Below are 21,772 nucleotides of genomic sequence, written 5' to 3'. Positions count from 1 at the left end.
AATGTTAAAAAAACAAAGTTTGGAGCCGGACATGGTGATGCATGCCCTTTATCCCAGCACTTGGGAGGCAGAGTTAGGAGGATTGCTTTGAGTTCAAGGCCATCCTAAGACTACAGAGTGACTTCCAGGTCAGCCTGGGCTAGAGTGAGAACCTACCTCGAAAAAGCAAAACAACAAAACGAAAGTTGTCTATTTTACTTACATCTGTAACGTATTGGTTTCAACTTTTTTTTGTAAATATCAGCAGATAATGGGGACTGATCATGGGCTGTTGACAAGGCATAAGTCAAGGTTGCACTGAGGTGTTAGTATGCAGTAATTAAATATACCTGCAAGTGAACCAGTTGTGAAAAGACTACTGGGCATAGTGGCTAATGCCTTTCATCCCAGCATTTGGGAAGCTGAGGTAGGAGGATTGTTATGACTTCAAACCAATTTGAGATACAGAGTGAGTTTCAGGTCCGCCTGGGCTAGGGTGAGACCCTGCTTCAAAAACCACAGGGGGAAAAAAAAAAAAAAAGGAAAAAACTGAAAACAAGAAAGAGCTGGGCATGATGGTGCATGCCTTTAATCCTAGCACTAGGGAGGCAGAGGGAGGAGGATCATTATGAGTTCAAGGCCACCCTGAGACTACATAGTGAATTCCAGGTCAGCTTGGGCTACAGGGAGACCCTACCTCAAAAACCAGAGAGAGAGAGAGAGAGAGAGAGAGAGAAAGAAAGAGAAAGAGGGCGGGAGAGAGGGAGGGAGAGAGAGAGAACTAACACGAATATAGGCCTAATGCTAGGGAAAGCTTTACTTTGATAAGATTAAAGTCAGGGTCTGTCATTATCTTTAGTCTTCTGGTTGTAAACACAGGGCAGATAAATACTCATGTGTCTTTTGTTCTCATTCTTCCTCTGTTCTCAAGTGTTAGTAGAATTGTCATCTTTCCTAACAAGAATCTTGAGTCAACATTCAGTGGAACTCTATACTTGGAAAAGCTACCATTTCCTTGTGAGAAGAAAACTGGGTTGTAACTTAAGGAATTTTTGCACAATAGTGTATTTTCTGTGAGTTTATAATAGACCTGCAGTGTAAATCTTAGATAAAGAGAAAAAGATACCTGTAGCAGTGGGTGCATACTCAAAGCAGTTTATTGTCCAAACCTTAGTGACTGATTCAAGGATAAAAATGTTGACTTGGTAGCCAGAAGGAGTTTCTCTTTAAAATGCTGTTACTGATGTGGCCTGTTTTTTGTAAGTTTCATTGTATTGTGACATCTGATGGTGGCTACGTAAGAAACATCAACACTTATAGTTTTAAAATGAGAACTTTGTATTTGGTGTGTGTGTACAGTATGTGTGGTATAGTATGTGATGTGTGATATGTGGTATATGCACATGTGTGTGCATATGCGCCTCTGCCACATGGCCAGAGAACTTTGGTGACTTTCTCCATTGTTCATATATGTATCTTCTTCAAACAGGTTCTCTCCCTCAACCCAGAGCTTCTGCTGTTGGAGCTGCCATTTGCAGTCAGGAAGCCACAGGGATTCTCAGGACTCTGTCCCTCCCTCCTTCCCCTGGACTGGGTTACAGACTTGAGTATTACCATATAGTCCTAGTGAGTTCTGGGGAGTCAACTCCAGTGATCTCAGGCCCCCTAAGATCCTCATCTTAAGTGGCAAGTGCTCTTAACTGCTGAGCCATCTTTTTGGCCCTAAAATGAAAACATTTTGCTTTTCAAAAATCTGGGTTAATACATATTAGATCCTTTAAACATACTTAAAGTGATTAATCATATTACTATTAATTTTCTCTTGAAAAGTATTTGAGGCTAAGCATGGTGGTTTATGTCTGTAATCTCAGCAGTTGGGAGGCTGAGGCAGAAGGATTGCTATCTAAGTTAAAGAATGATACTTTGTCTCTAAAACAATATAACCCCCCCCCCAAAAAAAAAATAATCACAAGAGCTAGGTGTGGTGATGGTTACATTCCTACACCAGTGAGACTGTGTAAAAAAACAAACGGCAAAAAAAAAAAGAGGTGCTGGAGAGATGGCTTGGTGCCAAAAGCACTTGCCAGGCAAGCATGAGGGCCTGATTTCAGATTTCAGGTAAATGCTAGGCAGGGTGTGGTGCCTGTCCATAATCCCCAATACTCTGGAAGTGGAGACAATGTGGTGGCAATCCTGGGACAAACTGACTAGCTGATTTGGTGAGCTCTGGGTTCAACTGAGAGACCCTGCTTCAATAAATAAGGTGGAGAGCTATCGAGGAAGATACCCAGTGTCAAACCTCTGGCCTCCACCCATAAATGTGTATCATCATAAATGTACACATGCATACACACATACAACACACACATATGGACTCACAGAGATCTAGGGTCAGTAAAGAACTATCGTTATCTCATTACTTACCTTATAAAATATATCTGGAAAGAATAATCAATTCATCATGAAACAAATAACAGGTAGATTTTAACTCTAGTTGAAAAAACATTGAGATCCTTGAATAATTGTGTCAAATTAAACATTAAAATTTGAAAGTCTGTTGTTCACAAAATTGTAATTATAATATCTGAATGTTCTTGTTTTAAGTGCTTCTAAAGCCCGTGTCCTTTAATAGAAGTAGAAGGCAAGTTTATGGCAACTGGTTATCTAATTTTGCTAGCTGATTCTTTAAAAAAAAAAAGTTTACAAGTCACTTCACAGAGTCAAACCTGGGTACTTTATTGCTTTCTAATGAGCCATTAAGCTGAATGAGAGGCAATTAAACAGGCCACAGTACTCACTTGAGCTCTCTGGTTTTAGGTTCTTCTGAAGACGATGAGATCATTCAACCAGGTTTCATCAGCCCCAGGTTAGTGTGGTTTTGAAATATTTTATTTAAATAATGACTTACATGGTCACTACAGGTATATGAGAGAACTTGACTGGCCTTAGGATTTCTTTCTTTTGACTTTCCATTTTGGCAAGATGGGCAAAGACAGGCAATGTGCCCTAGTGTGCCCCACCCAGAATGTGCCCACAGTAACATGGATGGTGTCTTCAAATTACACCTCCTTCCCTTCATTTTGTAATGCTTGGTTTTGTGATTCTTTTTTTCATAACTTAAGCAAGACAGATAAATATACTTAAAACACTTACAAAGACAAATGGAAACATTGGTTGCTTATTCATTTTTGTGATTCCTGGTAGGCGCTAGTAAGTATCTCTTTAATTAAACTAGAAACGTGGTACCACTTGTAGTATAACTCACCATGATGTAAAGTGGACTTTCTGTGGAAAGATTCCTAATCCAGGAAGCCCCATATATATACATTTCATATATAGCTATCAAAATTGTTCATTATCCCTTTACAAAACATTTAAAGTATTTTTTGGCAATTTCATGCATATGTAGTTTAATCATATTCATCCCTCACTATCCTCTCTTATTCTCCCATTTGAACTTTTAACAGTTAAACTTATACTTTTGACACTTAAGTATATTTTCTTGTATTACTGAAATTATATGACACTTTTAGTAAAAATCTTAGTTGATAATAATCTATTACTCTGGCATCTGCCCTAATGAATTGAAAACCTAACTCACTTCTTGACTAGTACACCTTTGAAAACTCACATGAACTGGGTGTGGTGGTGCACACCTTTAATCTTGACACTTGGAAGCAGGAGGATCACCATTAATTCAAGGCCAGCCTGAGATTACATAGTGAATTACAGAGAATTCACTATGAGCTAGAGAGAGACCCTACTTGAAAAAAACAACAACAAAAAAGAAAATTCATATTAGAGAAGTGATAATCATTTCAAAATTGAATTTATCAAACAAGGATTGTAACTAAGAAAAGGTTCATAAAGTTTCACTGGAGGAAGCCATAGGAGGTGAACTGTTTTGTAGAGCAAATCCTTCAACATGCAGATGAGGAATGTCCAACCTTTTGTCTTTTATGATCCACATTGGGTGAAGAATTGTTTGGGGCCACATATTACATACACAGTGCTCTAATGAGTATCATGAAAAAGAAGTTTCTCAGAAGTTGTTTAGATTGTTTCCTCTTTATTATTGATTGTGGGGCTTTTGGGGGGGGGCAGACTGGGGGCAGCTGAGGTTTCTCTGTTGGGAAATAATGTTAACACCCATGTGTTAAATGACTGCAATAAAGTTTCACTTTTCTATTTCCTCCTGATTAAAAGAAAAGTTGGAGAGGAAAGGCAATGCTTTCCTAGATTTTATGCTAAAATACTTTGAATATCAAGGGAACTGTTGGCCTCTCTCCTGGTGGGAACTGAAGCCCAGAGCCTGTCAGTGAACAGCCTCAGGCCACAAAGTCAGGGACTGGACTGGAGGTCTGTCCTCCAGTTTCTAGCTGGATATTTTTTTCTCCAGATTTGTTTCCCACTGTTCCCAAGTTTCTGGTCTCTTACTCCCCCACTGTTCCCATCTCTTTCTCCTCTTGCACCTTCTTTCCCCCAAATAAACTCAAAGTGTATGCATTGAAATAATTCCTGGTAGATATGCCTTTTAATAAGATTTTTGATGAGATTAAGTTTTAAATAATAAACCTCTGGGGCTTCCTGGGAGAGAAGAAACTGTGCATTAGTGCCCCACTCATATTTCTATTTACTGTAAACTTCTTTAAATTATGAAGTGCACACATGCAAGTAACATAGAGGAAGAATAGTGCTCTTCTGAGCAAAGCAATATATAACTTACTATGACCGAGTCTTCTAACATGTTACTTAAAATAATTTAAGTAAACATTTGTTGACCACAGTTTGGAAAATATTTGGGAAGCATAAAACTAAATGTTTCATTTATTTTTCTTTCTTTCTTTTTTTTTTGGAAATAAAGAAGTATGCTAACATAACAGTTTTTGTTCCAGTTTTTTCAAAGGAATATTTTTAGAGAATGGTAGTTTTAAAAATCTGAATTTTCTTGTTCTAAGTTTTGTTTGGTTGAAAACCTAAATGACCAAAAAGAAGAAAGCCTTTCCGAATTTGTTTTTGAAATGCAAAGACAATTTGAATGGAAAACTAAGATTTATAGTAACAAGTTTCTTGATTTCCACTTTAATTTGATCTCAACAATATGTTCAGAATATTTGAAAAGTTTAAGATTTTTGGCAGCTGTGAAAAATTCTAAACGGAAGAATTATGTTAAGTTACAGCATTTTTGTCTCTAGATTAAAAAAAAATAAAACGGTATTTTGCGTTTGAAAAGAAAAACAAAATATCCAGGTTCCTAAATAACTTCACCATAACCCCTAAATGCACGTTTGAGAAGGTTATGATTAAGTAGCTTACTGAGAGCGGGGAGTGGGCTGCATCGGCTTGGCATGGGGCGGTTTCCCCGACGTGCGAGTCGGCAGCTTACACTGGGGAAAGATCCCGCGGGGACAGACAGGCTCCCCAAACCAGTACCTACCGCATCCCCGAGCCCTCCGCCCTGGGCCAAAGCCCGCAGGACACAGGACGGGCGCCCTGCCGCCGGCCAGGAGGGGACATGGTTTCCAGGCTGCGCCAGCCCGCCTGCCGCGGGCTGTTTGAAGACCTGTGGTTCAGGCACAGCCGGGCGGGTCGGGGTGGGGGTTGGGGCCGTGGCTTTCTGGGGTTTTCTTGGTTCTTCTGGACCTTACTTGGCTTAGATTGAGACATGATGGCATCATAGCTTAAGAGATTAAACTATAAACGACACGTGGAAATAAAGTGAAAATACTGGGTTGTGTCTAATGCTTTGCCCTAGTGGTGAAGGCAGGAGTGTCTTTTGTTTGTTCTGAAGGACAAGATGACAAATGTAAAAATCCCGTAAGTGGTGAGATATCCACAGCCTTCTTTGGAATGCTTGTCGTCTTAGAGAGTAGGTGCAATGATGGATCTAGGGAAATGTGACAGCAGCGAGAAAGGTGAAGGGAAGTTGCAGGCTGGAGAAGGAAGGTTTTGGGGACACTAGGGGGCTAACCTGCCTCCGAAGGGGCTGCAGAGCTGGCCTCCCTGGCCGAAAGGAAAAGACCTTGTAGTAGGATTCCACCCCCCCACCCGCGGGGGGTCACAGCCCCGCCTCCCAGATCTCAGAGGAACGGAAGCCTTGTTTCTTCGGCTGCTAGAAATCACTCCTTGGTTGTAGTTGGGAAGCTCTGGGTGGGCATTTCCCTCTTTTTGGGCTCCTAGTGTTGTAAGTGGTGAGGGGATGGCGGAGAAAATACGCGCTTCCTTTTAAAATAGAGCAACTTAAGATGGTAATAACCAAAGAGCACGTGATGGATTATTTCTTTGATTTCGTCCTCTCCCCACTGTATTGAATATTCTTTGTGGGATTTGAACTCATTTTAAAGACATTTAAAAAGCTATGATAAATCAAGCTAAAAAAAAACATTTGGCTTTTGCAGTATACAAACATGCGTTTTGAGTCAAACATAGGTCTTTCTGGCACTAAAAACAAGTAGGAAATGAGAAAAAAAATTAAAACCAGAAGACCTGAGGAAAGGTGACAAATTGGAAAGCATTGTAGGAGGCTCATGAAACACCAGGCTTTCTGAGCTTAGGGTCCCTTTATAAAAAGGATCTTGGGCTCAAAAGATGTGGGGAAGAAGCAGGACAAATGATTTTAAAGTGCCTTCGCCTGGAGCTGATGGATGAGGTTCTGTGGCTCCTTCATTTCTCTTCCTATTTAGCTTCCTTCTCTCCTTCCTTCCCTCTAGCCTTATTTCTTCTCTCCCCACCTTCCCAAGGTATGTAAATGAATTTGCCTTAAATTCTTTATGAATGAATTTTAGAGGATTTCTCAGAGTTCCCAGTTGGAAAAAGCCTTCTATATAACTTGAAAGGCTGATGCCCCTCTCAGGAAATGAGTGAGTAGATAACCTCTGACACTAGTGGCCAGTCTGGTGAGCCCTACCTTAATTCCTCTAGTATGGGAGGCCCCCAGTCTGTAAGAATGGAGAATCCCCAAACTATAAGGCTCAGTGATGGCGCTGGATTGATCTCACCTACCTATTGATATGTTCGAAATTTGTCAGTTTCAATAGACCATGACACAGAATCCACTGTTTTTGTGTTTGATTTTATTGGTAAACTCATAATTAAAAACAATCATAGATAAAAAGTTATTTATCATAAATATAAATCATTTAAATATAAATCATATAAATTTTATGATACTTTTACATAAATAGTAGTACTTCACCTCATTTTACATGAGTACTTTTTTCAGTACTCAGTATTTTTCTGTGATACCAGATGTTTTAAAAAGTAATGTATAGAAGCATTCAGAAATTTCCATTTGGTAATTTTCCATTACATGTTGTCTAACTTTGAATGTCATAGTACATTAATAAGTGTAATAGTAATTCACTTCCATTATTAAAATACTGCCAGTCAGTGTTTTGTTGGCAAATTATTTTTCAGATTGTGGAGCTTTTGTCACACTTGGATTCTCACTTTTTCTCCTTGCTGTCTGACACGTTGTCATTGTTACTCCCTTCAGAGTAAATGAAAGCTTGCCTCCTTCCTGAGAACAAGGAAAGAAGTAGATTAAAAAAAAATCTTTCCAAATTGATGAGCTTCGATTGATACTGTTTACTACTAACAGTTGACAATTTTTTGTTTCCTCCCATTTTTTCCAGATCTGAACCAATTATTTTAAGCTTATCTGTAGTTGTTTACTATAAAAAAAGGTGTTAATAAGTATAGTATGTGGGTTTTCAGTAGCTTTTCCATTCAGAATCTCAATTTTCGTTTATGCTAAGCACTCAGAATGCCAGATTGCTTGGAGTGCTGGGAGGGGCTTGGGGACTGACGGGGGAGGGTGGCTGTAGCTTTGCAGAAGGGAAGTGGTATCTGTACAGTTTTTCCGTAAACTGCTTGTTTAAGAAAATGGGGGTGGGGTGTGGTAGAGAAAGACTGGTGGGTGCCTTTAAATGTTTTAAAATAGGTACTAATTTATATTTTAAAGAAAATAAAGCATTTCTAGTTAATATATTCACTGGAATATTCGATAAGGGGGGTTAGTATTGTTATCAGCATCTCATAATAAACCATTCCAACCAATTTGAAAAGCAAAATGTAAGCATTATGGAACTGGAGCCAATGGGAAGGGGCAGGAGGAGCCTGAGGCTTTACTAAATCTTGTGTTTGCTGATGGTGCCTTGTATATTGTCAGGGTTCAGTCAGGATTCCCAACTGACCATCTCCCCCAGTGCCCTCCTTCCCCTTGGCCAGAGGGCTTTCTCCCCATCTCCCCTGTGCTCCCCTCCCCCTCGTGGCTCCAGCTCCGGGGGAACAATCGCTGCTGATTGAGGTTCGTCCTAAGCTGGGCTAGAAAACTGGGCTGTTATTTAGGAAGTCATTAATCACATCTCCTCCCCCGGAAAGAGATGGCGGAGAAACCTGTGAAAGTGGGATTCCTGACCATCCCTCTCCAAAATGTCTTGAGATGATACCCCTAGACGCAAATTGATATGCAGGTAATTGTGTTGTTTTTCCCCCCCTGAAGTATTTTATTTTAAAATTGAAAAAAAATTCAAGACACAACTAGATGTGTTTTTCTTTTTTAGTAGGTGTATCTTACCCTTAAGTTAATGGCTATGTAAGTTAATGATAGGTTTAATTTGTTCTCAGGTATTGAACATTTTCCTCTAAGAATTAATATTACATTAGTGTTCCAAGGAGGCTTCCTGTTAGAGTAAGTAGTTCCTAGGGGAAAACCGTACCCTGGCCGCTTTATTCAGTGGCTGCCTCATGAGCCTGCCTGGCTGTGGGCATGGTGTACACATGTGAGAGCCCCTCTCCTCTCCTCTCCTCCTCTCTTCTCTTCTCCTCTCCTCCCTTCGCCTCTCCTCTCCTCTCCTCTCCTTTCCACTCTTCTCTCCTACCCTCACCCGCCATCCATTGTGTTCCCTGCAGAAACCAAATCAGCGCAGGGATTGAGCTCAAGAAGCGTCCGGATTGTCTTTTAGATAACATGTTTGAGTTTGTCGTGTTCATTCATAAATTATTTTGATGTCAGCACAGATGAAATGGCGATTGGTTTTCTCTTCCTCTTGCCAGCCCCTTAAGGATCCGAGGTGAAATTAGTAGCAAGAAAGCATGTAATTGACAAAGTCACGTGTGCTCAGGGGGCCAGAACTGGAGAGAGAAGAGAAAAAAATCAAAAGAAGGAAAGCACATTAGACCATGCGAACTAAATTTGTGATCGCAGAAAATCAAGATGTTAGATTGATTCCGAAGATCTCTGCGTCGCAAAGGGAAAGTTTTCGTCTCTCGAGTTTGGAGCCGAGGGCCCGTGGGGCAACATGGCCGAAGGTTAATTTTCTTTTCTATTGTTTTACTGGGATTTTCTTTCTTCTTTTCTCTCCTCTCACCCCCCTTTCTCACCCTTCTTTGCCTGTCCCCCCTTTCCTCTAGTACTCCCCACCCCCTCAAAGTGCTTTGGGTTTTTGGCAACCCTATTGTTACAGATCTCCAAAAATGTTTTGTACCGCCCACACTTATTCACAACTTGGAAAGCTTTCAGGGGCTATTGTTTGAATTGTGTGAGTGTGATTAAGCGCAGTTTCAGTTAGTGAGCCAAGAAAACTTTTATACACCTGCTCCCTCCCCCATCCCACCCCACCCCAACTTTAATTGAAAGTTAGGGGGGAGGGGAGTGCACATTGCAAATAGCCGGGATTCACTTCCCTTCTGCCCCTGTGAATTAACTGATACCTAACCTTCTTCAGGATTTGTTTCCCCTCATTCCAACAGAGAAAAAGACTTTCACCAAGAATTCTTTGTAAATGGAATCATTGTTAGACAAGCAGTCTGCAAATATTTCATGCTGTAATGGAGATAATGGAATCTCAAATATTTCATGTAGAAAACCGATCCAAACTTGTACCAGTTTTCCCCATCTTCTCCCTGTTCCCCAAGCAGAACAAATTTTTCTTCCAGCGATCACTGCAGGAAGAAGCTGACTGAGTGACTTTTTGTCCTGTTCATCAGGCGGGGCCAGCCAAGGTGTGGAGGAGCGGGGGCAGCTGCCCGAGCCGGAGGAGACCCGGCTCCTGCGTGGAACCGGCCACTGCAAGTGGTTCAACGTGCGCATGGGCTTCGGTTTCATCTCCATGATCAGCCGAGAGGGGAGCCCCCTGGATATCCCGGTGGATGTCTTTGTGCACCAAGTAAGGCTCACCTCTTCCCGGCTTTCCGTAGAGGAGCTGCTCTGCAGATCTGTTAATAGACGGCAGTAAAATACCCTTCAGTATAAGATAAAAGTCTTCGTTGAGCCCACTTGATAGTCCGTTCTTAGAGAGCATGTATATGTGTCCTCTTAGCATATATATATATTCTTCTAAATAGAAGATGAAGTCTTTGGTATTTCACTATTTGGAATTGGCTGGACATTGCAATGAAATGCATGCTGGCAGCTTCCGGTGTTAGGGGTTTCAGCAGGGCCGTGCCTGATGAGTGGGTGGGAAAATGAGTGAAGAAACTGCTCATTTTTAAGGTTAAAGAAAGCAAACCATTTTGGCTGTTGTAGATCCTCTTAACATTTTGGACGTCTCTAGTTACAGTACATCTTGTAATATTTTATCAATGTAGACCCTGTAGTCGCCTGCAGAGTCAGATAAAAATCATTTGCTTTTACAGTACAATGAAACAACATTGTTGGTTTACAGTAGATTTGAAGAAATGCCAGAGAGAATTTTTGGTAATTAAACATTTTAGAACCTTGTTGTCTGTAGACATTGGTCTAAGGATACTGTCTCTTTAAGAGATTGAACTTAAAAAAAAAAAAAAACCAACATGTGGCCAAAGGCGGCTGTTTAAAATGTGCTAGTCTGATTCATGGGGTAAATCTTCAACACTGCTTACATTTGATTGTAATTTCTAAAGAAACCTAAGTACCAAAAAGAGTGCCATTGCTTCCCGTTTTCAGAATTGTGTTCCGGAAACGATGAATTAATACCTCTTCCTCTTTTATTCTTTTCTATTAATTAATCTCTTCAAGATTAAAAAGATATTTGCAGTTTGAGTGCCGACTTACTTGATAAAAAGAATATGGAAATACAGATTCTCTGGAGTGAGTTAATAGAAGCAAAGAGGCTTTACAAGAGATTTAGTTTGGCTTACTAGCCAAGCTAAAAAATTGAATGAGTTTCATACTATAAGTTGACTAAAATACTTATTCTCTGTGCTCAAAAATGACATGTTTATGTGATACTATGTTGCATGGTTTGAGTAGCATTTATAGCCAGTCCGGTCAAAGGAATCCTATCTTCAAATTTTGTATATAAACAACAGGAACATTAAAAGCCATTCTGTTTGATCTCCCATCCCGGGTGCTTGTAGCTTTCCTACTTGCTGGGTGGTGCCTTTTTCTCCTCTTCATGTCAATATCCAGTAATGGTCAGCATATCCAGAAAATAAAGTGATTTAAATATATAAATAGAAGACTACATACAGTCTACTGAACTTTGTATTTTGTGTTGTTTTTATATTGCAAAATGAAGCTACCTTTTCTGTGTCTTTTCTTCCTCCTTAGTCTCAGTGACTAAAATCATTGATAAATCCATTTTCTCTCAGGTCTTGCTTCTTCCTTTGAGTCTTTTTTGTTTGTTAATTTGTTCTTTATGTTCACATGCATTTGTTTCATAGCTAGTTGAAGAAATAGCACTTTTCTTTGTTTTATCACACTGTGTTATCATAAGGTTTTCTATGTTTGGCTTTTAAAATAGATTTTAAACATTAAAGTATGTTCAAATATGAGGCATTTTATTATTCAGTGCTAATGTTTAGAGCTTTGAGGCACCCAGATTTAAGTAACTTAATGGTTACATGTTGATAAATATTCCTGTGTCCACAGAATTAAAATATTATATTACTTTTTAAAATATAGCTACCAGTTTCTAGACTATAAACATTGATTTTTTTTTTTTGTTTTGTTTTGTTTTTTGGTTTTTCAAGGTAGGGTCTCACTCTGGTCCAGGCTAACCTGGAATTAACTCTGTCATCTCAGGGTGGCCTTGAACTCATGGCAATCCTCCTACCTCTGCCTCCCGAGTGCTGGGATTAAAGAACATTGATTTTTTTAAATACAGCTCATAGTTTATAGATTATAAACATTGATTCTTTTTGGTATTTGACTTGCATTAGTCTGTTATACATATTATACAGTATGCATATGTAGAAAGGACAAAATTAAATGATGCCTTATTTTCTTTTATTGAGGCTGACATAATTAGTTATAAATGGTATGAATAGTTATTGAAGAAGGTGGACCCCTACTGACTTTGTCCTGCAAGCTACAAGTAATAATTAGACAGTTGTAAGTGTGTCATAGATATACTGTAAGGTGCCTTGTTAGTGCAGTAGGCAGCACATCAGTCTCATAGGTATACTGAAAGCATACCTTACAAAATCAGGTTGAACTTTAGGACCATTTTATAAAATTTTTAAAACCTTTAAAAAAATTATTTATTTATTTTTACTGTATAAAGCTTTTCCCCCCAAATATTTTGTATGCTAAATCTTTCCTACTATATCTATATACTATTTTGTTATATGATAATATACATCATACACAATTAGAAATTTTAAATGTCTAACTGTACCACTCCATATAAATTATTTTTAATATATTTTTGGGGGTGTGTATTCAAAAGTACATGTCTCAATGAATTACTTTTTTAAGTATTCCAAATACATTTTTTAAATTATATATTTTGGAAAATAAAAAAGACTTTAGGGTCTTTACAATAATATTTTAAATTTATGACACATTACCCAGTAATTTTTATTTTATAACTATTAACTATAAAGAACTGTATATCAAAACAATTCAGTTGCTATAAAACAAGTATATTTGCATATTTTAAAATAGAACTGTGTAGATTTATTACATAATTCTATTTGAAATTTGTTGCCATTGATGTAAGTAAACTTCCTTGTAGTCCTTGGGATGTCTATAACCTGGAAGAGAGTGCACAGAGAGGTGCTATGCTTTCCCTGTCTAGACATGTTGCTAAATAGAGTGACCTTCAACTGTTGGAGGATAGTGTAATCATTGGTGGTTTAAAATTACAGTCTCCATGTGATTTCTAGTGTTAACATGTGATTTAAGTGATCATGCTTTGGATAAAAAATGAGCATATATGTTCTGACTCATGTTAAGATTGATATATTGGTAGAGTTCAATAATGAACATTTGTTTTTGTGGTTTCTTTTTACTTTCTTTTTTTAAGCAGATCTCAGTCCTGGAGCTCAGGCTGAGCTTAAAAACAAGGTAGTCCTTCTATCTCTGCTTCCAGAGTTCTGGGACTAAGGGTACACACCACCACAATCGCCTAATAATGAACATTTAAAAAAAAAATTGACAAAAGTCTTTGTGAATTTTGTTACACTTGATTTTTTTGAGGTGTTCCTAAAATGTTACAATGAAATTTGAAAGGATGATTTAACTTTGTAAAGCAATATAAATTTTTAAAGAGTTTCTTTTTCTTTTTCTTTTATTTTTGTTTTGTGGTGCTATGGATTTGAATCTAGAGCTTCATGTATGCTAAGTAAGTACCCTACCATTGAGATATAAATATATATCTCCATCCCATAGGAATTGCTTAAGAAGCCAAAGGAAAATACAAAGACTTGTCCTACTTGAGGTACAGATATACATTGTTCCCATAGATTTGTAAGTCAAGTTTCTGAATAAGAAGATTTTATCCATTAGGATCAATGTTTTGTAAGTGCTGATAACTAATACTCCTGTTAGCTTCTGTATATTAGTAAGTTTTAAAAAAAATTGCAACTGGTTAGTCTAATGGGTAATAGGCTTTGGTTGCTTGAAAAAGGTGACAGTTTTTTTTTTAATTAATGAATTTATTTATTTATTTGAGAGAGACAGAGACAGAAAGAGAGAGAATAGGTACACCAGGGCTTTTAGCTGCTGTAAACATACTCCAGATGCATGTTCTATATTGTGCATCTGGCTTAGGTGGGTCCTGGAGAATCGAACCTGGGTCCTTTAGCTTTGCAGGCAAATGTCTTAAGCTTTAAGCCATCTCTTCAGGCCAGTTTTTGTTTTAATATAAGTTTTTTTTTTTAATTTTTAAAGAAATTTTTATGTTTATTTTTATTTATTTGAGAGCAACTGACAGAGAGAAAGAGGGAGAGAGAGAGAGAGAGAGAGAGAGAGAGAGAGAGAGAAAAGAGAGAGGGGGGAGGGGAGGGAAGGAGAGAGGGAGGGAGGGAGTGAGGGAGGGAGAGTATGGGCATGCCAGGGCCTCCAGCCACTGAAAACGAACACCAGACGTGTGCGCCCCCTTGTGCATCTGGCTAACGTGGGTCCTGGGGAATTGAGCCTTGAACCGGGGTCCTGAGGCTTCACAGGCAAGCACTTAAGTGCCAAGCCATCGCTCTAGCCCTAATATAAGTTTTTAATAGGAGTTAAATATGTAATGGAAATGTAGAGGAATTGCATGGTAATTAAATAGTAGACTCATCTTTGGGAAAAGGCAGTGTTATGTAAGAACTACTTTTGGTTTGTTCAGTATGTTTTCCTTTATAGGTCTTGGTCTTAATTTCAAAACTCTATCTCACTTAAGAAAGTAGGGTAATATGAATAAATAACATAATTCTTCTCCATTCTTCTCATTGACCTTTCCTCAGCTTATTTGTATAATAGTACTTTCTTCACATATTGGGTTTATGTATATTTGGAATTATTAACCATTGACTATGACATAAAGCATTTTGTTATAAACACATTTGTTTTATAATCAATGCAAGAGTTTTTCCAAAAAAGAATAATTTCAAAATGACTATAAACTACCATTATACAGGAGACTTAAATATTTATCTTGAAATCATCAATTACTGTTCAGTATTGGAATTTTCTTCTGGTACTTCTTTCCTTATTTGTGTTTTCCTCTTCTTACATCATACAAATATCTGTATTACAAAGACTTTGTGTGATTGGAAACCATCTCAATGGGTAATGAAAATAGAAGAAATAAAATAATTGTGGCTGAATGTGGTAGTGCATGCCTATAGTCCAGCACGTGGGAGGTGGAAGCAGGAGGAGATGGAGTTCAGGGCATCCTCAGCTGCATACTGAGTGCACGGCCATCCTGAATTCCAGCTGGATCAAAAAGTCAAGTTGAATGTAATAACAGATAAGTTTAAAACATTATTAATATAATGGGATATGAAAACATTTAGAGATTACTAATATTTAAGTATATGAAACTTAAGGTATTGCATCCAGTTGAGTCAGTTGATCTAGAAAAGAGTTCATTTCTACATACTTTCAGTATTAATTTTTTTTGTTTGTTTTTTTGAGGTAGGGTCTCACTCTAGCCCAGGCTGACCTGGAATTCACTATGGAGTTTCAGAGTGGCCTTGAACTCACAGCAATTCTACTTCTGCCTCCTGAGTGCTGGGATAAAGGCGTGTGCCACCATGCCTGGCTTCAGTATTAATTTTGAAGGCATTTAATCTATTTCTATTTGAGAGCTTTATATAGCCACATTTAACTTTTGTTATAGTTTAGCATGGTCAAATTTTCTCATGCAGAATAAATGTGTTCCCAGGGTAATAGAAAATGCCTTTTTTACTCCCTCCTGGTGCGAAGGATCAAACCCTGGGCATGCTAGGAAAACTTACTATCACAGAACTCAAATTTCAGCCCTAATTATCAGTTTTTTAAAGAAAAATATTACAGTGGCCAGGTGTAGTGGCACACACCTTTAATCCCAGCACTCAGGAGGCAGAGGTAGGAGGATCACTGAGTTTTAGGCCACCCTGAGACTACATAGTGAATTGCAGGTCAGCCTGAGCTAGAGTGAGACCCTGCCTTGAAAAACAAACAAACAATAGGTCAGTGGTGGCGCTTGCCTTTAATTCCAGCACTCAGGAGGCAGAGGTAGGAGGATTGCTGAGTTTGAGGCCAGCCAGAGACTACATAGTGAATTCCAGGTCAGGCTGGGCTAGAGTAAGACCTACCTCAGAAAAGCCAAACAGCCCAAAAATGTCAGTGGGCATGTTGGCTTGTACCTGCAATCCCAGAACTGAGGCAAAAGGATCTCAAGTTAGAAGCTAGCCTGGTCCTGCATAGCGAAATCCTGTCTCAAAATAGACAAATGAAAACAGGCTGGGGAGATGGTTCCAAGAATAACGTGCTGAGCAAGCAGTCATAAGGATGTGAGTTTAGATACCGAGAACCCACATATAATGCCTGACTTTGTGGTGCATAGAACCAGCACTGGGGAGATGAGTCAGGCAGATCCCTAGGGCTCACTGGCTTAGTCTAGGTGAGTTTTAGGTTCAGTGAAAGATCCTGTCTCAAAAAATCAGATGGAGAGTCACTGAGGAAGACATATGATGTGAAGCTCAGGCCTCCATACACATGTGCACACATGTATGAGCAATATCAATGCACACTACACACATTTAAACACACATGTGTATGCACTACAACATTTTTTTAAATTAAAAAGTTTCTAATCTACCAAAATTTTAAGATGATTTTCTTAGTTGACCAATTCAGAAGAATGGCAAAGTAAAATTGTTTCAGTAATAAAATCTTATTTAAAGCCATGTAAATCAGCATTTAGTAGTTTAATTTTTTTTTAAGATACGGAATACTTCTGACTTTCAAGTGATAGGATTTCCAAAGTACTTTTGGATCCTTTTTTAAAAAAACATATATTTATTTGACAGAGAAAAGGGGGGGGGGGCGAGAGAATAGGCACACCAGGGTCTCTAGCCACTGCAAGTGAACTTGTGCGCCCCCTTGTGCATTTGGCTAACATAGGTCTTGGGAAATCGAACCTGGGTCCTTTGGCTTTGCAGGCAAGCGCCTTAATCACTAAGCCATCCCTCCAGCCCATGAATTCTTAAATTAAAAGAAAAAAGTATTCTGGGCTGGAGGGATGGCTTAGTGGTTAAGGCGCTTGCCTGCAAAGTCTAAGGATCCTGGACCCACTTTAGCCTGATGCACAAGGTGGTGCATGTGTCTGGAGTTTGTTTGCAGCGGCTGGAGGTCCTGGTATGCATATTCTTTTCCTCCTCCTCCTCCTCCTTTCTCTTCTCTCTCTTTCCCTCTTTCTCTTTTAAGCAAATAAAAATAAAAATTTAAAAGTATTCTTACTCTCATTGAAAATTTAAAATGTGAATTAGGTATTTCTTAAGTTTTTTTTTCCTTTCCTTCTTCCACTCCCTGGCCACTTTTCTTCCCATTCCTTTCCACTGCCACCTCCTTATCCCATTCCCCTTCCTTCTCCTATCTTTGTTGGGCTGAACCTAGAGCCTTGTGAAATGCTGACTAAGCAAGACATTATCCCTGAGCGATCTATAACCCTCGCTGCTTAAAAAAAATTATTGATGATGGAAGAGAGAGAGAGAGGAGAGAAGCACAGGTCTTCTTGCTGCTGTAAATGAACTTCAGATGCTTATGCATGTGCCACTTGTGCATCTGGCTTTCTGTGGGTACTGAACAACTGAACCCGAGGCCATCAGGCTTTGCAAGTAGGTGCCTTTATCCACTGAGCTATCTCCCCAGCCCCCCAATTTTTCCTTTTTTAAACAGTTTTAAGTTTATAGCAAAATCAGCAGAAGGTGCAGGAAATTTCCTGTATACCCCTTGTACCTATAATGTAATATCTTATCCCGTTGTCAACTTTCTCACCAGCCTAGTACATTTGCTTGGCATTAGAGTTATCTCTTGATGTTTTTGTACATTCTTTGTTATTTTTTATTCACCTCCTTTAAAGACCATTCACAACAAATGAAAACAATAAATTAAGTAAATAAGTAGATGATAGACCAGTAGTAAGTACCTAACATTATTATTTCTTCTTCCTCCTTCTCCTGCTGGTATATTTGTAAGATGTGTGTTCATGTGTGTATGTGTAGGCATGCATGTGGTGGTCAGAGGGCAACTCTTGGGTATTGGTCTCTGTTTCATTGTTGACACTGCAGGCACCTGGGTGGATGGTCCACGAGCTTCTGGGGAATTCTACTGTGTGTGCCTCCTATCTCGCCATCAGCATGCTGGGATCACAGAGCCCAGCTTTTACTTTTACTCAAGCTCTGGCTATCTCATATCAGGTACTCATACTTGCATAGCACTGGTTTTTACACTGAGCCACCTCCCTAAACTGACCTAAGATTCTTTTTCCTTTGAAGCCCAAGGACCCCGGTTCGATTCCCCTGTACCCATGTAAGCCAGATGCCCAAAATAGTGCATGCATCTGGAGTTCACTTTCAGTGGCTAGAGGCCCTGGTGTTCCCCTTTCCTCTCTTTCTGTCTCTCTCTCAAATAAGTAAATAAAATAGGTCTTATTTTATTATTATTATTATTATTATTATTATTATTATTTTTGGTTTGTCTCTCTTACCTGAAATTCACTCTGTAGTCTCAGGCTGGCCTCGGAGTCACAGCTGTCCTCTTATCTCTGCCTCCTGAGTGCTGGAATTAAAGGAGTGTGCCACCACACCTGGCTCAATAAATAAAATATTTTAAAAAATAAAGATTTCTAGGTAACTGGTAAGCGTGGTTTTCTATTTCTTTCTATTATTAATTGTAATATAGAATAATGAAACTTTTGTAGATTCTTGTGAAGAGGAGCAGTCTTGTTGAATAAATAAACTAAACTATAAACTGATTTACCAAAATAAAATCATGGGGCTGGGAAGATGGCTTGGTGCTCAAAGGTGCTTGTTTGCAAAATAAAATCATTGGTAAATTGTTTTCAGTGCCATACACTCATGGTTGAAAATTAAATTTGTATTTTAAAATTAACTTTTCTTTAAAATTCAGTAAAATGTGTTACTGAATATTGATAGCTTAATTTTTATTAAAGTTCTATTGTTTTATAATATGACTTACTTTTGTCCCTGCTTCTTGGGAATTTAGGGTAAGAAGGTCACTTGAGATCAGATGTTCAGTTTTGTCTGGGCAATATAATGAGACCCTATCTGAGAACAAATAAACTGTTTCAAGGACCAGGTATATGGGGCCTAGAAATAATTTGGCATGTAGTGTTTTTATTTTAATAATTTGTTTTGCTGTAAAATTTCATCTGTGTTTTAAGGTTTGCATAAAAAACTTATTTATTTTGCAGTATAAGCTAAGGCAAGAACTGTTTTTTGTTATTTATTTATTTACTTATTTAAGAGAGAGAAAGAAGGAAAGACAGAGAGGTAGATAGAGAATGGGCACACCAGGACCTCCAGCTGGTGCAAACCAACTCCAGACATGTGTGCCACCTTGTGCTTCTGGCTTATGTGGGTACTGGGGAATTGAACCTAGGTACTTTGGCCTTGCAGGCAAGTGCTTTAGCCACTAAGCCATCTCTCCAGCCCTTGTTTTTTTAAAAATATCTTATTTTATTTATTTGAAAGAGAGAGAAAGAGGCAGATGGGGGAGGGGAGAAAGAGAATGGGTGTGTTTTTTTGAGGTAGGGTTTTGCTCTAGCCCAGGATGACCTGGATTCACTAGGTAGTGTCAGGCTGGCTGAGCACTCACAGCAGTCCTCCTACCTCTGCTCCTAAGTGCTGTGATTAAAGGCATGCACCATGTCCAGTTTAGGAAAATACTGTTTTAAATTAGGGTCTGGGGATATGGCTCAGCTGTTAAGGCCTTTTGCTTGCAAGGCCTGGTGGCACAAGTTCTATTCCTCAGTACCCAGGTAAAACCAGGTGCACAGAGTGGAGAATGCATTTGGAGTTGGGTTTCAGTGGTTAGAGCCCTAGAGCCCATTTCTCTCTCTGTCTCTGTCTCTGTCTCTGTCTCTGTCTCTCTCTCTCTATATATATATATATCTCTCTCTATACACACACACACACACACACACACAAATAAATCAAAAGTTAAATAAAAAAATAAATTGTACCTGCTATAATTGAATACTTACTGCTTTGTTAATTTAAAAAGTTTTTGCAAGGTGAGAACATACAATACCGAATGGTGTAGATTCTGATTAAATAGACCAGTATTCAAATTCAAATTGCAGTTTATTAGACATGTGGGGGAAGTTCTGTTGTCTGTACCTCAGGTTCATAGAAGTGGGTGGACTAGCGTAGTACTGATTTTGTGTAGGTGATCATGGGGATTGGATGCTGTCACAGTGAATACTAGTGATGCACTTAACAACCTGGCTGGTAGAAGGACTCATTGTTTGTTATACAGTGTGGTTTACCAAGGAAAACACTGGAAATGAGGGTTTGGGACTGCTGTGCCACTTGGTGGGTTTCTGTGTTTGGCAAGTCATTCCTGATAGCATCAGTGTTTGTGTGAGTACAGTGTGCGCAGTAATATTTTTCTGCTTTTTCTTGTTTTAGAAGGCTCAGGGAAGAGTCCTATACTAATTCCTGATACATTTTTGTTTTAATCTTTATTTAAGCACTATATTTTTGTGAATACTTTTACTGTATAACTGGTTGGTAGAATTTTCAAATTAAATTTATGTAATTTTATTATTTTCACCTTGTCAGCTTTTTTGAGACATAATTTTTATATACAGTGATATTTACTAAATAAGACCCAGGAATATGGCTCAGTGGTTAAAGGTGCTTGCTTGCAAAGCCTGCAGGGCCATGTTTTATTCTCTAGTACTCATGTAAAGCACAAAGTAGCATTTTTGTGGAGTTTGTTTGCAGTGGCAAGACACCCTGGTGTGCTCATGCACATATACTCTCTCCCTTTCTCTCTCTGCTTGCAAATAAATAAATAAATAAAATTATTTTTAAAAAGCTTACCAAATTAAGTATATATTTAAATGAGTTTTATCAAATTGGATAAATCCTATCATAATGTGGACCATTTAAAGAAGTTCTCTTTGCCCATTTGCAGTCACTGTTTTATAAATTTTTTTATTTTTATTTATTTATTTATTTTTTGGTTTTTCAAGGTAGGGTTTCACTCTACCCCAGGCTGACCTGGAATTCACTATGGAATCTCAGGGTGGCCTCGAACTCTCCGTGAATCTTCCTACCTCTGCCTCCCGAGTGCTGGGATTAAAGGCGTGTGCCACCATGCCCGGCTTTATAAATTTTTTTAAGTTTATTTATTTGCAAGCAAATATTTGCTGGTATTATAGGCTTGGTCCATCACTCCAGTCCTGTTTTGCTTTGCCAATCACAAAATCTTCCCCATTTATTGTATTATTAACAGTGTACTTTGTTTTTACCCATTGCTTTGTTTTTCAGTAGTCTACTTTAAAAAAAAATCAAATCTCACTTAATTTTGTTACTTTCATTAATCTTGTACTCTATCTTTAAATATTTTTAGTTTAATTTGCTAATCACCCTAAGATTTTTTTTTTCCTTCGACTTTTTGGGGTAGGGTCTTGCTCTAGCCCAGGCTGACCTGGAATTCACTATGTAGTTTCAGGGTAGCCTTGAACTCATGGCAGTCTGTCTCCCAAGTGCTGAGATTAAAGGTGTGTGCCACCATGCCTGGCCACCCTAAGATTTTTGTCTTGTTTTATAGTTTGTATTATAGCACATGATTTCTTGTAAATTTCAAGTTGCTTTTACCCTGTTCATGTTACCTTGTTCATGACCTTTTCTTAACTTTGCAACTAATTCCTTTGGCAACAGTAATAACGCTGATGTTCCTGGGGTGTTTGCTGCCCACATTCTTTCATCTTAACTTTGTTTTCTCTCAGATGAACTGTCTTTCTTCTTTTGCAGTCTATGACAAATGCCTGGTAACGCAGGACATAGCTGTCTTCTTATATACTTAGCAGATCAGTGATATATTGTAAGGGTTTCTGTCTAAGTAGATCTTAAGACAACATAGGAA

At 38.6% G+C, this 21,772-nt stretch overlaps 1 protein-coding gene across 1 annotated transcript in view; it reads left to right on the top strand.

The window, feature by feature from the left end:
* The first annotated feature begins 9,156 nt into the window (after positions 1-9,156).
* Positions 9,157-21,772, top strand: part of Lin28b (lin-28 homolog B) — a 119,436-nt gene continuing 106,820 nt past the window's right edge. Inside the window, exons 1-2 of the mRNA XM_045155242.1 lie at positions 9,157-9,291; positions 9,970-10,148. Of these exons, the coding sequence (XP_045011177.1) occupies positions 9,282-9,291; positions 9,970-10,148 (189 nt within the window). The 5' untranslated portion in view covers positions 9,157-9,281. The remainder of the gene's footprint in view (positions 9,292-9,969; positions 10,149-21,772) is intronic.

The sequence above is a fragment of the Jaculus jaculus genome, chromosome 7 (genome assembly GCF_020740685.1).
Source record: "Jaculus jaculus isolate mJacJac1 chromosome 7, mJacJac1.mat.Y.cur, whole genome shotgun sequence".
Lineage (NCBI taxonomy): Eukaryota > Metazoa > Chordata > Mammalia > Rodentia > Dipodidae > Jaculus > Jaculus jaculus.
This window is presented reverse-complemented; position numbering and strand designations above follow the sequence as displayed.